This window comes from Coregonus clupeaformis, chromosome 8 (assembly GCF_020615455.1).
Source record: "Coregonus clupeaformis isolate EN_2021a chromosome 8, ASM2061545v1, whole genome shotgun sequence".
Taxonomy (NCBI): Eukaryota; Metazoa; Chordata; class Actinopteri; order Salmoniformes; family Salmonidae; genus Coregonus; species Coregonus clupeaformis.
In genome coordinates, this window is record NC_059199.1 from 59,389,696 (window position 1) to 59,411,228 (window position 21,533).

The window sequence follows — 21,533 nt, forward strand, 5'->3', positions numbered from 1 at the left end:
GGTAATATCATTAGTGCTGAGAATGTACTATGGTAATATCATTAGTGCTGAGAATGTACTATGGTAATATCATTAGTGCTGAGAATGTACTATGGTAATATCATTAGTGCTGAGAATGTACTATGGCAATATCATTAGTGCTGAGAATGTACTATGGTAATATCATTAGTGCTGAGAATGTACTATGGTAATATCATTACTGCTGAGAATGTACTATGGCAATATCATTAGTGCTGAGAATGTACTATGGCAATACCATTAGTGCTGAGAATGTACTATGGTAATATCATTAGTGCTGAGAATGTACTATGGTAATATCATTAGTGCTGTGAATGTACTATGGTAATATCATTAGTGCTGAGAATGTACTATGGTAATATCATTAGTGCTGAGAATGTACTATGGTAATATCATTAGTGCTGAGAATGTACTATGGTAATATCATTAGTGCTGAGAATGTACTATGGCAATATCATTAGTGCTGAGAATGTACTATGGCAATATCATTAGTGCTGAGAATGTACTATGGTAATATCATTAGTGCTGAGAATGTACTATGGTAATATCATTAGTGCTGAAAATGTACTATGGTAATATCATTAGTGCTGAGAATGTACTATGGTAATATCATTAGTGCTGAGAATGTACTATGGTAATATCATTAGTGCTGAGAATGTACTATGGTAATATCATTAGTGCTGAGAATGTACTATGGTAATATCATTAGTGCTGAGAATGTACTATGGTAATATCATTAGTGCTGAGAATGTACTATGGTAATATCATTAGTGCTGAGAATGTACTATGGTAATATCATTAGTGCTGAGAATGTGCTATGGTAATATCATTAGTGCTGAGAATGTACTATGGCAATATCATTAGTGCTGAGAATGTACTATGGTAATATCATTAGTGCTGAGAATGTACTATGGTAATATCATTACTGCTGAGAATGTACTATGGCAATATCATTAGTGCTGAGAATGTACTATGGCAATACCATTAGTGCTGAGAATGTACTATGGTAATATCATTAGTGCTGAGAATGTACTATGGTAATATCATTAGTGCTGAGAATGTACTATGGCAATATCATTAGTGCTGAGAATGTACTATGGCAATATCATTAGTGCTGAGAATGTACTATGGTAATATCATTAGTGCTGAGAATGTACTATGGTAATATCATTAGTGCTGAGAATGTACTATGGCAATATCATTAGTGCTGAGAATGTACTATGGCAATATCATTAGTGCTGAGAATGTACTATGGTAATATCATTAGTGCTGAGAATGTACTATGGTAATATCATTAGTGCTGAGAATGTACTATGGTAATATCATTAGTGCTGAGAATGTACTATGGTAATATCATTAGTGCTGAGAATGTACTATGGTAATATCATTAGTGCTGAGAATGTACTATGGTAATATCATTAGTGCTGAGAATGTACTATGGTAATATCATTAGTGCTGAGAATGTACTATGGTAATATCATTAGTGCTGAGAATGTACTATGGTAATATCATTAGTGCTGAGAATGTACTATGGTAATATCATTAGTGCTGAGAATGTACTATGGCAATATCATTAGTGCTGAGAATGTACTATGGTAATACCATTAGTGCTGAGAATGTACTATGGTAATATCATTAGTGCTGAGAATGTACTATGGCAATATCATTAGTGCTGAGAATGTACTATGGCAATATCATTAGTGCTGAGAATGTACTATGGTAATATCATTAGTGCTGAGAATGTACTATGGTAATATCATTAGTGCTGAGAATGTACTATGGTAATATCATTAGTGCTGAGAATGTACTATGGTAATATCATTAGTGCTGAGAATGTACTATGGTAATATCATTAGTGCTGAGAATGTACTATGGTAATATCATTAGTGCTGAGAATGTACTATGGTAATATCATTAGTGCTGAGAATGTACTATGGTAATATCATTAGTGCTGAGAATGTACTATTGTAATATCATTAGTGCTGAGAATGTACTATGGTAATATCATTAGTGCTTAGAAACTAAAATAAACTAATAGTTCTGTGCTTTTGGTTTCTCTCATTCCTTGCATTGTTTTTTATTTCTCTCTCCCCTCTCCTTCTCTCCCCCCCCCTCTCCTTCTCTCCCCTCCTCTCTCCCTCTCTCCCTCCCCTCTCCCTCTCTCCCCTCCTCTCTCCCTCCTCCCCTCTCCCTCTCTCCCCTCCCCTCTCCCTCCTCCCTCTCCCTCCCCTCCCCCCCTCTCCCTCTCTCCCTTCCCTCTCCTTCTCTCCCCTCCTCTCCCTCCTCCCTCTCCCTCTCTCCCCTCCCCTCTCTCCCCCCCTCTCCCTCTCTCCCTCTCCCTCTCTCCCTTCCCCTCTCTCCCCTCCCCTCTCCTATTTCAAGGCCTACCTTCAAAATCAGTGCCTCTTTGTTTGACATCATGGGAAAATCAAAAGAAATCATCCAAGACCTCAAAAAAAAATTTGTAGACCTCCACAAGTCTGGTTCATCCTTGGGAGCAATTTCCAAACGCCTGAAGGTACCACGTTCATCTGTACAAACAATAGTACGCAAGTATGAACACCATGGGACCATGCAGCCGTCATACCGCTCAGGAAGGAGACGCGTTCTGTCTCCTAGAGATGAATGTACTTTGGTGCGAAAAGTGCAAATCAATCCCAGAACAACAGCAAAGGACCTTGTAAAGATGCTGGAGGAAACAGGTACAATGTATCTATATCCACAGTAAAACGGGTCCTATATCGACATAACCTGAAAGGCCGCTCAGCAAGGAAGAAGCCACTGCTCCAAAACCGCAATAAAAAAGCCAGACTACGGTTTGCAACTGCACATGGGGAGAAAGATCGTACTTTTTGGAGAAATGTCCTCTGGTCTAATGAAACAAAAATAGAACTGTTCGGCCATAATGTTATGTTTGGAGGAAAAAGGGGACGGCTTGCAAGCTGAAGAACACCATCCCAACCGAGAAGCACGGGTGTGGCAGCATCATGCTGTCGGGGTGCTTTGCTGCAGAAGGGACTGGTGCACTTTACAAAATAGATGGCGTCATGAGGAAGGAAAATTATGTGGATATATTGAAGCAACATCCCAATACATCAGTCAGGAAGATAAAGCTTGGTCGCAAATGGGTCTTCCAAATGGACAATGACCCCAAGCATACTTCCAAAGTTGTGGCAAAATGGCTTAAGGACAACAAAGTCAAGGTATTGGAGTGGCCATCACAAAGCCCTGACCTCAATCCTATAGAACATTTGTGGGCAGAACTGAAAAAGCGTGTGCGAGCAAGGAGGCCTACAAACCTGATTCAGTTACACCAGCTCTGTCAAGAGGAATGGGCCAAAATTCACCCAACTTATTGTGGGAAGCTTGTGGAAGGCTACCCGAAACGATGAGTTGGACCGCAGAGTGAAGGAAAAGCAGCCAACAAGTGCTCAGCATATGTCGGAACTCCTTCAAGACTGTTGGAAAAGCATTCCAGGTGAACTATCTCATGAAGCTGGTTGAGAGAATGCCAAGAGTGTGCAAAGCTGTCATCAAGGCAATGGGTGGCTACAAAATATAATTTGATTTGTTTAACAAATAAAGAAAAGCCCTTGAATGAGTAGGTGTGTCCAAACTTTTGACTGGTACTGTATATATATATATTTCCTGATCTGTCTTACATCTCCTACATATAGGACAGACACTTCAAAACCTTATTGGTTATGATTTATTTTTTGACTGTCTTTTTTTGCCATTTATGAATGTGTTATTCAATGTGTATATATTTGTTTTATATCTACAATTCTAAATCGAATAGCTAAATGATCCATGGTATGACTATCTTCAGCATATGTGGGAACTCCTTCAAGACTGTTGGAAAATCAGTCCAGGTGAAGCTGGTTGAGAGAATGCCAAGAGTGTGCAAAGCTGTCATCAAGGCAAAGGTTGGCTATTTGAAGGGCGGCTATATAAAATAAATGGTGATTTGTTTAACACTTTTTTGGTTACTACATGATTCCATATGTGTTATTTCATAGTTGTGATGTCTTCACCATTATTCTACAATGTAGAAAATAGTTTTTAAAAAATAAAGATAAACCCTGGAATGAGTAGGTGTGTCCAAACTTTAGACTGGTACTGTATGTTACAAGAACATAAAAATAAAACTGTGTTTTCATTGTGGTTCTCTTCTGTTTAGATCTCAGCTGAGGAGCAGGAGCTGAGGAGCAGCTGTCTGCACCACAGGGACCTCAAAAACACAACAACTAAATGATAGACAATGGAGGTATCCCAAATGACCAGAGCCTATTCCCTATGTAGTGCACTACTTTTGACCAGGGTGCAGTTTGGGCCCTGGTCAAAAGTTGTGCACTATGTAGGTAATTGGGTGCCATTTGATAACGGGGTGGCATTTGGGACGGACACAATAAGAGAGAGAGAGAGAGATAGTTGACTTCCCTCTGCCATGGACTCACTCCACTATCTGCAGAGCTTCAACTCTGGATCGGACATTGATCATGTTAATCATGGATCGGTTTATTGCCACTGAACACCAAGAACTGCAAGCCTGTCCCTGGAATAACTACAGTGGTGTTGTGACCATAACCCTACATGCAGTGGTGGCCCTTGCCTGGAGTCGACACACATAGGCATGAATGTAAATTAATAAATTATTCACATACCACTTTTGTGTGTCTGTCATCAAAAGATGGCATACTCTATCCTATAAAAAAAAAACTTTCATTCAAAGATATCACATTTCAGGATGAATTGTATATGAGTAAGCATCATCAACAGGCAGTAGCACTAGTCTACATTTACTGGACGTTCAAAGTTCAAGTCTCTCTGTCTGAAGTGTAGTGATATGACTTGACAACTTGTCAACTCTTATCAATGAATCAAGAGGCGGTGCCAAATTTGAGCGGAGAAAAAATGTCCAACTGATTGCACACCGCGCAGACCAGATGGCAGTTGGCACTGGCAACGCGCAGGGTTTTGTTTCAGCAGAACACTGCATTTTGATAACTAACCATAGACACAACAGAAAGATAGCAGAAACAACGGTTACAACGGTTGTCAGGGCACTTTGTTGCTAGGGGAAATTGTAAAGGGGAGGAAAGCAGAGGTTGGCCTTGCTTAATGAGTCAATCCGGAAGTAGAGTATACAATTCGGTGTTGGTGTTAAATTAAGTATACGGTCAAGAGCCAGTGAAACAGACACTGGCTTGGACGGAATTGGTAGGAGAGCGGTGGTGAAGAGGACGATGCTTATCGCAAATTCATCTTGGTGAATAATTTTGTTTATATAAAAAAAATTAACACATCTAGCTAAATGGCGGATCCTAGGTCGTGAGGGGTGAGAGGGGAAAATGGGAACTGGACATGCAGTGAGGTACTGACACCGGTGGGCAAAACGGAGAGGAAGAAAAGTGAGAGTGGAGACTATTCGTCGACATCAAAGCGGGCTTTCCAGAAAGCAAGCAACACGTCCTACAGGGGAAATGACAAAAGGTGACGGTGGAAATTGTACTCATGCTTAGTTAGAGAGGTAGCTAACGTTAGTTGTCTGAAGTTAACTTAAATCGATTTGATTTGATGTACCTAGCCAGCTCGTTATGGTACTAACTAGTTAGCATTTGATTTTCTGAAAAGCTCGATTTCTGACTTACTAGAATGTATGCTAGCTAGCATCAACAATATGCAATTGTTCAAGTATTGCAATTTCCAAAGATTTCTAACTCATTGTGGTTGCAATAAGTGTCAATAGCTAGCTATCCCAGTCATGCAATCAATCACATGCAAGCTAGCTACTAGTTAGAAACGTTAGGCAGTGGGAGCACTAGATTGCTTGCCATTCGGTTTTTGAAATTGTGAGATAGTTGTGTAATTTGGTCACGTTTGTTATTATCCATAAACTATTGTAGCCATTTTCAGATATTCCATTCATTTGGCAATGGCGTTTGCCAAGTTGCTGCTTTGTAATTGGCCACGTCTTTGACTGGCAAGCGATAGTCGAGGTACGATATAGCGAACTGTCAAAACAAAAATATCGAAGTGACACTGATACATACGTTGCCTTGAGACTGACTTTGCTTTTCTTCATCATTATACTCATGCCCAGATTGGTTTAGTAGCCTACTCTTCTCTAGACTAGGACACCTTCAAGTAGCTACTTTAATAACAAACCTAATTTTAGCAAGACTACTGAATCAGTTTAACATCGACCTTCTAATTACAACGTTTTAACCACTCAGGTACCTACACGTGTCAGTGTGAGAGAGAGAGAGAGAGGGTTAAAAATAGGAGGTTAGAGTTTCAAATGGCTCTGTTCCTGTGAGGGTGAGCAACAATTCCCTCCCTCCCCTTCCATTCTTTAGTTTCTCCCACCCCATTAATCATCCTCTCCCTGCCTTTAAACTTTCTGATGATGTGTTGAAAGAGACACTGGAGAACTAGACTGCTCTCTGCTTCAGGTACTGAAGAACAATGCTTTTATTCACCTTTTGGCACCTCCTTTCAAGCCTTTCTTCTTTGGCTTTTGTGTAACTTGTCTCTTACAATGCTACCATAGATTAGCAAGTGATTGCCGTCTCCCTCTTTTATTTCCCTCTTTGATGTTTCTGTCTACTGTCGTAGTAAATATTAAAATGTTATAGCTTGGTCTGACTAAAATCTTGTGCATGACCCATTTTAATGTTAGGAGCTTGTTTTCAATCAATGCTGTTCCTATGCAAGAACAATGGACAGAGCCAATATCTTCTCAAGGACAAACACCCACGCCACAGGCCACAATCTGGTTGCTCCCCACGAGTCTTTCCTTTGAGAACATACACACATTCACACACACATCTCCAGGCATACGCACACTCATCCTCATGCCTCACGAGTTACGCACACACACAAACTGCACCTCTTTCTACTGGTTGGGTGCCTAGGGCAGAGGACTCTGCCGTGAACAAAATGGGGCTTCTACTCTGGACAGAGCAGACCCGCCTCCTACGCCTCGGGAACCAATCAAGGGACTAGAAGAAGGACCCCTTCCTTTGTGTTGCATTGTATAAAGTAATGCTGAAAACTCTGTTTTTGATCCCTTTTTCAACTGTCTCCATAAGAGGCAACTGAATGGGTCCATGCATGTAGCTTGAGCAGTACCAGCTATCTCTGTTGTTTAATAAACTGCCTTTTGCTTAAGCATATTCCTCTCCGTCTAGCGTCGTTGGTTTGTACTTCCTCTCCTTATGGTTCCACCAACACTACCCACAAGTCTATGCTGTCTACTCCTCTGTCCTCAAACCCCAAAACCTTTAGTGCAGTACCTCCTTTTTCTCTCTTTCTGTGTGCGTTTCCCTCAACTGCTTCATTCCCTCGTTCACTCACCCTATAGCTGTCTAGTGTTGCAATCCTACCATGTCTAGGTGTTTGAAAGTTTGAAGCCATGTGTTTCCGATGTAACGTTAACCCTCTATGTGTGCTAGTGAGTGTCAGCTGGAATAGTTGTAGCTCTTGGTGTTCCCATGGTGAGATGGGTAGATTAGCCTCTCCAGCTCTGTTGAATTTGTTGCCCGTTTGAGCATCCAGGAAACGAGGCTCACCGATTTCCTCTCCAATAGTGATGGGGAACAATCTAAAGTTACATATCGGGATATTATTTTTGACGATATATCGTATAGTTTTGACAGTTTTGCAATATTATTTTTGCGCTAGTTGGCTGTACCTGCACCAAAACTCCAGTATTTTTCCTTCATAGCTTGTTTTCCATCTTCTTTTTAAAGGGATACTTTGGGACTATGGCAATGAGGCCCTTTATCTACTTCCCCAGAGTCTGATGAACTCGTGGATACCTGCGTGCAGTTTCAAGGAAGTTGATAACTAGCTCAATTGCTAACTAGCGTTAGCGCAATGACTGGAAGTCTATGGGTATCTGCTAGCATGCTTAATACTCAGACTTCCAGTCGTTGCGCTAACGCTAGTTAGCATTAACTTCCTTCATACTGGACACAGACATAAAAAGGGTATCCACGAGTTCATCAGACTCTGGGGAAGTAGATAAAGGGCCTCATTGCCAAAATCCCGAAGTATCCCTTTAGCTAGGGAACCAATTTGTTTTCAGCACTTTTATTTCCATGACTGATCAAAACTTGTTTTCCATTGGCTTGTCTCTCTGCAGCAGACATATGGTGAGCAATATGTTTGGAACATCGACTCGCAATAAAATCACGGTATCGAATCGCAATACATATAGAATCGCAATACGTATCGTATCGGCACAAAAGTTTTGTGATAATATCGTATCATGAGGTCCCTGGAAATTCCAGCCCTACTCTCCAACATAGCCTACATTTCCTGAAAGTTAAAAGTGGATATAAGCATCAGTTAGCCTAGTATTTACGCTGTGAACAAAGTATGGAGGACAAATTTGAAAGTTGGTGTAGGCTACAGCAGCACATTACTCATCCAGACCAGGACATCCACTCTGAGAATCTAGTTTATACTTAGTCCGATTGCCATGCTTACAAGATTATCGTTGTTCTTATTATCACCTGTAATTGGTTTAGACACCTCGTCTGTTGAAAGTCTCCCGTTAGGATATACAGTGACCTCTTTCTCTGGACTCAATCAATCCCCTTATCTAAGCCTCACGAGGCCATCTTTCCAAATCGTGTCTCGATACCCTTATCCCCTGTAGCTCAGTTGGTAGAGCATGGCGCTTGCAACGCCAGGGTTGTGGGTTCGTTTTCGCATACTTTCGCAAGTATGAAAATGTATGCACTCGCTAACTGTAAGTCGCTCTGGATAAGAGCGTCTGCTAAATGACTAAAATGTAAATGTACATGCAGTGTTCTCAGTACCTGTTCCCCCATTTCTTTCTGCCCTCCCTCTATAGAGCTCATTGTCTGTTCAGACGGGCATTTCAGGCTTTAGCCAAGTCAGGTGATGATGTGGTCAAGACATGGACCTTGTTGAAAGGGTTCTCTTGGATGCACTAAATAGTTAAATTATTAGCACAGGTCTGGCAGATATTTGACCGTGAATTTATGCCCATGTTTTCTGTGATATCTAGGCCTATTTTTATGGAATTTGACTGTCCATTTCAGCAAATTTTCAGTCATTGAAAGCGTTCCAGATATTGCAAACGCAGTAGGCTAGATCCCTGACCTGGTTATGAAGCTTGGATATTATTTGGTCAGCTTGCCTTTTAAGGCTGGAGTTTTTTTTTTGCTATTGAAATGCTCACTCCAGAAGTATTTACAACATTTTAAAACCAAGGAGAAGAGGTGACGGTGCCAGGTTTGTGTGAGCTCTGAGGGAAGGCTTGAGTCTCTTTTTAAATCGTCAGCAAATTGACTTTGTGTGGTCACTCTCTTCTCTCAAACCACTTATTAGAGTGATTGCATAAGCAATAACTCACAATATTTGACTGACCTAGGGTAATCGTCAGACTTGTTTATGACTAAGTTCCTTCACTTTTTAAAGCTAAGAGCTAATATGTACCGGGTGTGCCACACGTGTTATAGGCCTGAGCCTATTGGACCATCTGGCATGAACCATGTTCAAACAGGAAAACATTCAGTCGTCCTGAATGGAAGTTTAAAACGTATTTTAATGTAGGCTAAACGCTAGTTTAATCAGTGTGGTATGAATGGATGGACCTAGTCAGTCAGGAGAGAGCAGGGAAAGGGATGTACGAAGCTACGTAAGACTATTGAGATGCGTCCCAAGAGTACATCTACGGATATAGTGTATGTTCTGTCCTCCTAGTCCCTGCAGACTGACTGTCCATATACAGGTTTAATACCTTGTTAGGGGGATTCATGGGCAGGAAACTGCTTCCAGCTCCAAGATGCCCGTTGGGAAATTGGGGTTACGTCCCAAATTACACCCCATTCCCTATTTAGTACACTACTTTGACCATGTGGTCCTCTGTAGCTCAACTGGTAGAGCACGGCGCTTGTAACGCCAAGGTAGTGGGTTCGATCCCCGGGACCACCCATACACAAAAATGTATGCACGCATGACTGTAAGTCGCTTTGGATAAAAGCGTCTGCTAAATGGCATATTATTATTATTATTACTATATAGGGTGCCGTTTAGGATGCAATCAGGTTTTGGTGGTAGCAGCAGGGTGGTGTTAGAAAATGGATGTGTGGTGCTCAGTCGGGGTCTCAACTTACTGTTGAGAGTTAGAATAATGGAATACACCAGGTGCGTCAGCAGTTTTTCCGCTTATGTCAGTCAGTGGCTAGGTTTCCGTCCAATTGGCGACCGATTTTCATGTGACTGTTCTAAAATCCGCATTAAAAACAATATGTGCATTTTCCATCAAATGTACTTGTTGCTGATAAAAGGCTGTGTGTAACGACATAGTGCAAGGTTAAATTCCGACGTACCGGAAAAAAAACAAAAAGTTAAATAGGTTTCCATGGCATTTTCAACTCTACTAATGCTTTTGTCACAAAAAAATGTTGCGTTATATAGCGAATTTTCCCACTGGCACTGACACGTGCCCTCTAGCCAACAGCTCATATAGACAATGCGGGTATAGCCAACATCATGAGGTTATTATGGACAAAAGAGCAAGATTTATTTTTATTTTTCAAATGGCACCAAGCATCGATCATCATGTAACCAGAATAAGACCCTCTATATTTATTGGAAAGGAGCATCAAGCGCCTCACCTTGTACTTTCACCACCCTGTGAAGTTTGTAACTTATTTCATCTGTAGCCCAATAAACTGCGTAGTGGGAGAACCACACATGTCATCGCGTGACTCACAAGTTTACTTCCATATGATTATTATTATATCAATATTTGCGCATAAAAGCTTTTCCTCCGCTTTTTCTTGCATAATACATTTTACCGACACACAGATCCCACCTTGTGTAGTGTATTTTGTATTGTCGACATTTGGAAAGTTAACAGACAATTTTGCTGTTTCCATCAGGCCTGTTGGATTGAAACCTGGTTATAGACAGTCACTCAATTAGCCCATGGCAGCAAACACGTTTTTGGACTGGTAAGTTAGTCTAGCCAGCTATCTAAACTTGTAGTAATCATGGTCGAATTATAGACGGGGGGCCTCCATTGATTTTGTTAGTCAAAAAAATAAATAAACTGCAAACATTTCTCTCCACCTTAAGGCAAAATGTTAAGAATTGCAGCAAAGTTGCTTTAAAACTGTAAAATGTTCTCTAAACCCCCATGGCAAAATGTGTAGAATTAATGGAAATTAACTCTAAAATGTCTCTCTGCTGTCAAGAGGGGGCCGCTAAAATGTTTTGCTAGGGTCGGCTCTGACTGCGTGTGTGGGTACACAGACCTGTGAGCTATGCGGCCCCTCATGAGTTTTTTGTGGCCCCCTTCAAAGTTGCCCATCCCGGATATAAACAATCTAGTTTAAACTCATCCTCTGGAGAAACCTGCTGGGGGTGAACCATAACAAAAGGTCCTGCAGTGGCGGAGTCCCAGATGGCACCCTATTCCCTATACAGTGCACTACTTTAGACCACGTTCCATAGGATTCTGGTCAATATTAGTGCACTATATAGGGAATTTGATTCCATTTGGGACAAACCCTGACAGTGTGTTTCCCTGAAGGCTGAAACTGCTAGTGCTGTCGTGCTGTGTTTGTTTCCATCAACAAAGAGCCTAAAATGATCAATGTGATATCCATTTAGGGCAGTGTTAGGTTGGAGTGTGATACCAAGCTCCTCAGAAAGACTGCCTTTGGATGCTGGCTGGTATACGTTTGTTATCTCAGAGACTCCCTGTGGAGCTGGCTGGGTGAATTAAATCATTTGAATATAGCACACAGGGTCCCTTTGGTTACTGTCCAGCTAACAGGCTTTTAAAAAAATCTCCATTGAATAGAATATGGATGGCCATGGCATTACGTTTCTGGACTTTACAGTTGGGTTTAAAACCACACTCGCACAAGCACTCTACAACAGTCTGTAGAAGTGCTTTAGCTGAAATTTGTGCTGACAGGATGTCCTGTACCTCTGTGATACTCAGGCTGATGGGTCCTGTCCCTCTGTGATACTCAGGCTGATGGGTCCTGTCCCTCTGTGATTCTCAGGCTGATGGGTCCTGTCCCTCTGTGATACTCAGGCTGATGGGTCCTGTTCCTCTGTGATACTCAGGCTGATGGGTCCTGTCCCTCTGTGATACTCAGGCTGATGGGTCCTGTTCCTCTGTGATACTCAGGCTGATGGGTCCTGTCCCTCTGTGATACTCAGGCTGATGGGTCCTGTCCCTCTGTGATACTCAGGCTGATGGGTCCTGTTCCTCTGTGATACTCAGGCTGATGGGTCCTGTTCCTCTGTGATACGTCCTGTGCCTCTGTGATACTTACTCAGGCTGATAGATACATAATATGGTAATGCCTTTAGCTGTGCACCGATCCTAATAAAGGTAGTGAAAAGTTAAGCTATTCCAGTACTGAACTTGACAGCTTGATTCATAAGCATGGACCCTGAGCAGAGTTTGACAGCTTGATTCAGAGGCGTACCACACAAAATCTTGGCCATCAACGATGAGGCAGCAGCCTCTACTGAACAGTTTGGCTCAGTGTTCTGAATCTGCTCAATGATACAGTTGGCTAGATAATAACAGACTCTAGATAATAGAAAATAGTTATAGTCTATAAGGGACTTGTGTGTTAGTGATCATATAGTGCTTGTTTATTTCAGACTGTTTCACTGATGGGGGAAAAACTTGAAAATTGAAATGTACTTAACTGACGCTAACACACTTTCTTTTCTCTCTCTCTCTCTGTTTCAGGGTGATGGCCGAGGGATAACCCCAAGGACTCTCAGCCCCTCCACCTCAACGTGACCCTGGTTCTCCCTTTTTATCTTATCCAAACACCCCTCTCCCCGTTTATCCAAACACCCCTCTCCCCGTTTATCCAAACACCCCTCTCCCCGTTTATCCAAACACCCCTCTCCCCGTTTTTTAGACTTTCCTTTTTTTCTCAGTTTCCCCTCGCCCCAACTCGCTCTCCTGCTCCACTATTTCATGGAGGACAGCCAAGCCGATAACAACACACAGTTAGGTTACGCACGTCTCCACAGTCGGGTTACATGCGTCTCCATCTATGTCTCCGCAATAAAGGTTCTGGATCATTCTCTTGTCATGTTATCGATCACGCAAAATTATTGGATGAGTAGTAAGGATCATGTGATTGGACCTCTGTTCTCTCCACCCCTATTGGACAACGTCTTTTCATTCTCATCTTTTTGATTGGACCCTATTGGCTGTTTGTCACTTCAACACTGTCCCCCCCTCAGCTGTAGTCTTTACCTCACTGTAGTCCATCCTCTGATGTCATTGGGCCATGGTTCGCAAGAGAGGTTCCCTTATCTTGTGTGGAGCTTTCCTATTCGTCGCCTGCAATGGCTTGCTTCTCCTTTTCCTTTGGGGACGGACTCCCATTGGTCGCTTTGGGGAAGGGGGAGGGGCTGAACCAGGGGGGCGGGAAGAGTGGGGCGTGGCCAGAATAAAAGGGGGTGGGACTAATCTGGCTGGCGAGGTGATCCGATTGGCCGAAGAGGTAGAATTGGAACTCAAGACCCAGAAGGAACTTCTGAAGCAGATCCAGAGTCACAGGTCACTATGGGAAAAGAGGAAAGAGATGGGAAAAAGAGAGACGGATGGAGGGAAAATAGAAGAGAAAGGGCAACACAAACTGTCGCCACGGTTACCTCCAGTACCCCCAAAGGACAATTCAGAGAACAAGGACCAAGAGAAAAATACACCGGAATTAATCATTACAGCAGTCCCAGACCCTAAAGTAGACACAAAACCGGACAATGAAATAAAAGAGCTGACCGACAACATCAAATTGGAAGTTACTGTCATCAGCCCACAAGTTGTCATTCCCATATTGGTCATTGCCTGTGACAGAGTGACCGTGAAAAGGAGTCTTGACAAATTGATCCAATACCGCACCTCTGCAGAACTCTACCCAATCATAGTTAGTCAGGACTGTGGCCATGCTGAGACAGCCCGCGTGATTGGCTCATATGGCAGTCAGGTGACCCTCATTAGCCAACCAGACCTCTCGGACATCCTGGTACGGCCGGAGCACAGGAAGTTCCAGGGCTACTATAAGATTGCCAGACACTACCGCTGGGCCCTCAACCAGGTGTTCAACACTCTCTCTTACTCCAGTGTGGTGATCGTTGAAGATGACTTGGAGGTAAGTGTGAACAGTAACTGAAATCCATACACCTCTGTCTGCATGCACTGTAACTGAGAAATGAATTTAAAGTGCACCTCAGTCTAAATGTGTTGAAGCGTTGATTAGAAGTGTCTGAGTTGCTGGTGACTTGCATGAGGTTCAAAAGAAGATCCTGATGAATTCAGTCAGGGAAATGAAATCCCTGCACTTCTGCTTGTCACCAAGGCATTGATGTGAAGCGTCAAGACTTTTTAGTGACTTGCATGAGGCTCTGTATAAGTAGGCCTAGTCCGAACTGATTTATCCGCTGCTGCTTTTTCAGTTGCAAGGTTTGCAGCTGCGCTCCAGCCCTGGCATTATCCCAAAAGCTTAGGGGTTCAGAAACAGCAGTAGTGGTGGCTGGCCGAGAGTACTTAGCACCTCTGAACGTATTTGCGAATCGAGTTCCAACCGATTTTACATGTAGAATCGCATGAAAAATGTAGCCAGTCGGACGTCTACAGCGGGTGGTTCCTAAAACACAGCGCTGAATCAGCAGACAAACGCTAGATCCACATTCGGTGCGAGCCTTAACTTCTCTAAGGGCACCGACGACCCTGTGGCCTACAACAAAACATTTAAGTGCTTCGTTTGCAGAACAAAGCTTAAACCTGCCCCCAGCTCCGCTGCAGTGTCTAGAGATGCCATCCCTCTCTGCTTATTCAACACTTTCCATTGGTTTAAATGGGCCTTTGATAGGAATGAATGTACCCTGAACAAAAATGTAAACGCAACAATTTCAAAGATTTTACTGAGTTACAGTTCATATAAGGAAATCAGTCAATTGAAATAAATTCATTCGGCCCTAATCTATGGATTTCACATGACTGGGAATACAGATATGCATATTTTGGTCACAGATACCTTTTAAAAAAAGATAGGGGCTTGGATCAGAACCTGTCAGTATCTGGTGTGACCACCATTTGCCTCATGCGGGCGCGACACCTCTCCTTTGCATAGAGTTGATCAGGCTGTTGATTATGGCCTGTGGAATGTTGTCCCACTCCTCTTCAATGGCTGTGTGAAGTTGCTGGATATTGGCAGGAACTGGAGCACGCTGTCGTACACTGCGATCCAGAGCATCCCAAACATGCTCAATGGGTGACATGTCTGGTGAGGATGCAGGGACATTTTCAGCTTCCAGGAATTGTGTACAGATCCTTGCGACATGGGGACGTGCATTATCATGCTGAAACAAGAGGTGATGGCGGCGGATTAATGGCCCGACAATGGGCCTCAGGATCTCGGGCCTCTGGACTATCAATAAAATGCAATTGTGTTCGTTGTCCGTAGTTTATGCCTGCCCATACCATAACCCCACCGCCACCATGGGGCACTCGGTTCACAATGTTGACATCAGCAAACCGTTCCCCCACACGACGACATACACGCTGTCTGCCATCTTTCCGGTACAGTTGAAACCGGTAGTCATCTGTGAAGAGCACACTTCTCCAGTGTGCCAGTGGCCATCGAAGGTGAGCATTTGCCCACTGAAGTCGGTTACGACGCCGAACTGCAGTCAGGTCAAGACCCTGGTGAGGATGACGAGCACGCAAATGAGCTTCCCTGAGACGTTTCTGACAGTTTGTGCAGAAATTATTCGCTTGTGCAAACCCACAGTTTCATCAGCTGTCCAGGTGGCTGGTCTCAGACTATCCCACAGGTGAATAAGCTGGATGTGGAGGTCCTGGGCTGGTGTGGTTACACGTGGTCTGTGGTTGTGAGGCCGGTTGGACGTACTGCCAAATTCTCTACAACAACGTTGGAGGTGGTTTATGGTAGAGAAATGAACATTTCAATTCCCTGGCAACAGCTCTGGTGGACATTCCTGCAGTCAGCATGCCAATTGCATGCCCCCTCAAAACTTGAGACATCTGTGGCATTGTGTTGTGTGACAAAACTGCACATTTTCGTGGCCTTTTATTGTCCCTAGCACAAGGTGCACCTGTGTAATGATCATGCTGTTTAATCAGCTTCTTGATATGCCACACCTGTCAGGTGGATGGATTATCTTGGCAAAGGAGAAATGCTCACTAACACGGATTGAATCACATTTGTGCACAACCTTTTCGAGAAATAATCATTTTGTGCGTATGGAAAATGTCTGGGATCTTTTTACTTCAGCTCATGAAACATGGGACCAACACTTTACATGCTGTGTTTATATTTTTCTTCAGTGTAATTAAATCTGTCTCACATTCAAATGTGGATCATGATGATGAACGTTGATCCTATAATGTTCCTCATTTGTGCAGCACATTCATTGGATAGCCTAAAACATAGAGGGGAGGAGTCAGAGGAGGGTACAGAGGGGAGGAGTCAAAGGGGTGAACAGAGGGGAACAGAGAGGGGAAATGTCTTAATCAATGTGTCCAATTCAGTGGACAGCTGTAATCCTGGTTGGCCTTCCCAGATTAGAACATTTAACTGATTAGTGGATTAACCACGTTGGCACCTAGCAGAGAGGGGTGTGAGGAGGGATCCCTAAATCCTGCTCTGTTCATTCTGTCCCCCATCAAATCAGACCAAGGTTGCGTCCCAAATGGCACCCTGTGGGCCATAGGGTTCTGGTCTAAAGTAGTGCACTACATAGGGAATAGGGTTCTGGTCTAAAGTAGTGCACTACATAGGGAATAGGGTTCTGGTCTAAAGTAGTGCACTACATAGGGAATAGGGTTCTGGTCTAAAGTAGTGCACTATATAGGGAATAGGGTTCTGGTCTAAAGTAGTGCACTACATAGGGAATAGGGCTCTGGTCTAAAGTAGTGCACTATATAGGGAATAGGGTGCCATTTGGGTAGTAGCCTGAGTGAAACAGCCAGCTGGGTGAACAAATGGTCTGGAAAAAAACGTCATCGGTAGAATTCTGCACCAGACGTGTAATGAGAGTTACAGGAAATGGTTAAAACAACAGAACTGCCATGAGTCACCAGTTTTAAAGCTTTTAGGCTAAACCCCCCACACACACTTATGTAACTGTTCCCGCAGATGCTTTCGAAGACAAATTTATAATGTTTTGTTTTGGCTAGTCATTTCATGTTGACATACCATTGGCATTGTATTGGTCAGCCAAACATGTTGGACTCATTCCTTGAAGCCCCTGTGGATGTTTTGTTTGCTTTGCATACATTCATACAGCAGATGCAGTTTTCTAGCCTGGATACCAGTCTGTTTCTGGTCTCTTTTAATATAGCCTGGATACCAGTCTGTTTCTGGTCACTTTAATATAGCCTGGATACCAGTCTGTTTCTGGTCTCTTTAATATAGCCTGGATACCAGTCTGTTTCTGCTCTTTTGCCAACTCCTTATTATGTTTAGCATGACAAGGAGGTGAAACAATGGCACAAACAGATCTGGGCCCAGGCTAGCAGTTTTCAGTTATCATAAATAAACTCAGCAAAAAAAGTAACGTCCCCTCCCTGTCAACTGCGTTTTATTTTCAGCAAACTTAACATGTGTAAATATTTGTATGAACATAACAAGATTCAACAACTGAGACATAAACTGAACAAGTTCCACAGACATGTGACTAACAGAAATTGGATAATGTGTCCCTGAACAAAGGGGGGGTCAAAATCAAAAGTAACAGTCAGTATCTGGTGTGACCACCAGCTGCATTAAGTACTGCAGTGCATCTCCTCCTCATGGACTGCACCAGATTTGCCAGTTCTTGCTATGAGATGTTACCCCACTCTTCCACCAAGGCACCTGCAAGTTCCCGGACATTTCTGGGGGGAATGGCCCTAGCCCTCACCCTCCGATCCAACAGGTCCCAGACGTGCTCAATGGGATTGAGATCCGGGCTCTTCGCTGGCCATGGCAGAACACTGACATTCCTGTCTTGCAGGAAATCACGCACAGAACGAGCAGTATGGCTGGTGGCATTGTCATGCTGGATGGTCATGTCAGGATGAGCCTGCAGGAAGGGTACCACATGAGGGAGGAGGATGTCTTCCCTGTAACGCACAGCGTTGAGATTGCCTGCAATGACAACAAGCTCAGTCCGATGATGCTGTGACACACCGCCCCAGACCATGACGGACCCTCCACCTCCAAATCAATCCCACTCCAGAGTACAGGCCTCGGTGTAACGCTCATTCCTTTGACGATAAACGCGAATCCGACCATCACCCCTGGTGAGACAACCGCGACTCGTCAGTGAAGAGCACTTTTTGTCAGTCCTGTCTGGTCCAGCGACGGTGGGCTTGTGCCCATAGGCGACGTTGTTGCCGGTGATGTCTGGTGAGGACCTTGGGCAGTTGTTGTTGCCATCCTGTACCTGTCCCGCAGGTGTGATGTTCGGATGTACCGATCCTGTGCAGGTGTTGTTACACGTGGTCTGCCACTGCGAGGACGATCAGCTGTCCGTCCTGTCTCCCTGTAGTGCTGTCTTAGGCGTCTCACAGTATGGACATTGCAATTTATTGCCCTGGCCACATCTGCAGTCCTCATGCCTCCTTGCAGCATGCCTAAGGCACGTTCACGCAGATGAGCAGGGACCCTGGGCATCTTTCTTTTGGTGTTTTTCAGAGTCCGTAGAAAGGCCTCTTTAGTGTCCTAAGTTTTCATAACTGTGACCTTAATTGCCTACCGTCTGTAAGCTGTTAGTGTCTTAACGACCGTTCCACAGGTGCATGTTCATTAATTGTTTATGGTTCATTGAACAAGCATGGGAAACAGTGTTTAAACCCTTTACAATGAAGATCTGTGAAGTTATTTAGATTTTTACGAATGATCTTTGAAAGACAGGGACCTGAAAAAGGGACGTTTCTTTTTTTCCTGAGTTTAGTAATGTAGGCTACTGTATATACTGAATAACAATTGCTTCTTATAACTGGAGGAAAGCCTACTCTCTAAGTTCTCTCACTGTAACACAGTTTACTAATCAGATGAATCTCTCTCCAAGGTGGCCCCAGACTTCTTTGAGTACTTCCGTGCCCTCCACCCCATCTTGACCTCTGACCCCACCCTGTGGTGTGTGTCTGCCTGGAACGACAACGGCAGGGAGGGGCTGGTGGACCCTGGGAAGGCGGACCTCCTCTACAGGACAGACTTCTTCCCTGGGCTGGGCTGGATGCTGTTGAAGGACGTCTGGGACGAACTAGAACCCAAGTGGCCCGCAGCCTTCTGGGACGACTGGATGCGTCACCCTGAGCAGCGTAAGGAGCGCTCCTGCATCCGCCCAGAGATCTCCAGAACTATAACCTTCGGACGCAAGGGTGTCAGCTTGGGTCAGTTCTTCGACCAGTACCTGCGCTACATTATACTCAACACTGACTTTGTGCCTTTCACCAAACAGGATCTGTCTTACTTGATGAAGGAGAACTTTGACGTGAACTTTGTGAAGCAGGTTTACAGCGCCCCCCTAATTAAGGTGGAGGAGCTACAGCAAGGGGGCGGTTTGAGTGGAACAGGTCCGTACCGGGTGCAATATTCCAGCCGGGACAGTTTTAAGGTTCTGGCCCGACACTTAGGGGTGATGGATGACTTGAAATCGGGGGTTCCCCGTGCGGGTTACAGGGGCGTGGTCAGCTTCCTGTCCCGTGGACGACGGGTCTTCTTGACCCCACCTGAGGGATGGACAAAGTACGACGTCAGCTGGAGCTGAGAGGTTTGGACAGGACGTAGTGCGAGACAGACAGACAGACAGACTTGACAGAGAGGAACACCCTCTCTAACCAAAGAAAACAAAAACAAGGTCACATGAAGGAACTGAAGCTAAACAAAACAGACAGGCTTGGTGGGTAAAGGAACTGGATATATGATAGAAGTAGGGTGGGTGGAGGAGAGGAGTAACGCCTTGTTTTAGGAGTGAACCTGAATGCAGTGTGACACAGGGCAACACCCAGGGAGTGAAACCACGTAGTAAGTCTCAAAGAAAGAAAGAAAGAAAGAACCATTTAATGTTTGGTTGTTCTCCTGCTCGAGCTGGAAAGGTTTACGGTAGGGGTGTCAAACTCATTCCATGGAGGGCCGAGTGTCCGCTGGTTTTTGGTGTTTTCCTTCTAATTAAGACCTAGACAACCAGGTGTGGGGAGTTCCTTACTAATCAGTGATCTGAATTCCTCAATCAAGGACAAAGAAGGAGCGAAAACCCGCAGACACTCGGCCCTCTGTGGAATGAGTTTGACACGTGGTTCACGGTTTGCTTCAACGTGATGTCTTAAAACGTCAGTTTGATTACATGGATTTGGAGGCCTCAGACTTGCTTTTTGTGTTGTTCCGTGTCACCCGATCTTAAAGGGGAGGCGAAACCCCTCTGCTTAAGTCCAAAATGGCACCCTTTTCCCCATTTTAGTGCCCTACTTTTGACCAGGAACCATAGGGCTCTGGTCAAAAGTAGTGCACTATATAGGGAGCCATTTGGGACGGCCTCTGTCTACTTTAAAATAACTTGCAGTATTCCACGCAAAGTCAATGAATGAGGTCAAAATATTAGTTACTGGTATTAAACTTTTCTCATAAATATATAATTAGATTTATTCATAAAATGAAAAAGTACAAATACTATTTTGGGAATGATGTAGCTCTTGTAAATTGGTTTATAAAGAGATGATCCTACAAATAAATGATCAGAGATTCATACATCGCCATGCAGCGGGCCAGTTTAACACATTGTGTGTGACATTCTGTTGTCTGTATCCCAAATGGCATCCTATTCCCTATATAGTGCACTACCTTTGACCAGAACCCTATGGGCCATGGTCAAAAGAAGTGCACTGTAAAGGGAAGTGTGCCATTTGGGACGGTACTACACTTAAGCCGTTTTCCAAATTAATGGTCGGTTGTAATTCCATGACATTCAAATGGTGGTCTTCTACAGTTAGGTTTGTTGAAAAACCAATGATTACGATTGTTTACATGTTTGTTTTTTCTTGATTTACATGATTGGTGTAACTGGGTGATGCATGAAGAAAATGGTGATTTTATTAATGTACTGGATTTAGTTCTGGGGTGATTGATTGTCTGGAAGATTGATTCATATGTCTTTATGGTGATGTGTAAAAACCACTGCCTGACATGTTTAGAACTTGAATACGTTGCAAATTAAAACTGACTATTTTGATATTTGTCCACATCCATTGTGTGTCTTATCTTTTGACTGTCAGCTAATGTTATTGGATCTGGGTTTTATTGTTCCTGGTCATTTTCCAACAATCGTTTCCCACTTGTGCCTGTAACCTCTATGTGCGTCACAAATGGCACCCTATTCCTTTATGGGGCTATATAGGGAGCCATTCAGTCTAGGCTACCCCTCCTCACTTCCTTTCGAGTGCACTCTTCTCCTGTTGACTTCCTGACAGGTCTCGC

The 21,533-nt window shown here is 43.6% G+C and overlaps 1 protein-coding gene across 1 annotated transcript; it reads left to right on the forward strand.

Moving 5' to 3' along the window:
- The first annotated feature begins 5,026 nt into the window (after positions 1-5,026).
- On the forward strand, positions 5,027-21,288 carry LOC121572241 (alpha-1,3-mannosyl-glycoprotein 2-beta-N-acetylglucosaminyltransferase). The gene is made up of 3 exons (XM_041884196.2): positions 5,027-5,511; positions 12,782-14,201; positions 19,129-21,288. The coding sequence occupies exons 2-3, from the start codon at positions 13,338-13,340 to the stop codon at positions 19,828-19,830; spliced, it is 1,566 nt and encodes a 521-aa protein (XP_041740130.2). The 5' UTR covers positions 5,027-5,511; positions 12,782-13,337; the 3' UTR covers positions 19,831-21,288.
- Positions 21,289-21,533: the final 245 nt, after the last annotated feature.

What these genes read in the sequence shown, in the direction of transcription:
- LOC121572241 (XM_041884196.2), top strand. Translation starts at nt 13,338, where the DNA reads ATGGTTCGCAAGAGAGGTTCCCTTATCTTGTGTGGAGCTTTCCTATTC. An exon ending in TCGTTGAAGATGACTTGGAG is followed by an intron (nt 14,202 to 19,128) that starts GTAAGTGTGAAC and finishes TCTCTCTCCAAG; the next exon opens with GTGGCCCCAGACTTCTTTGA.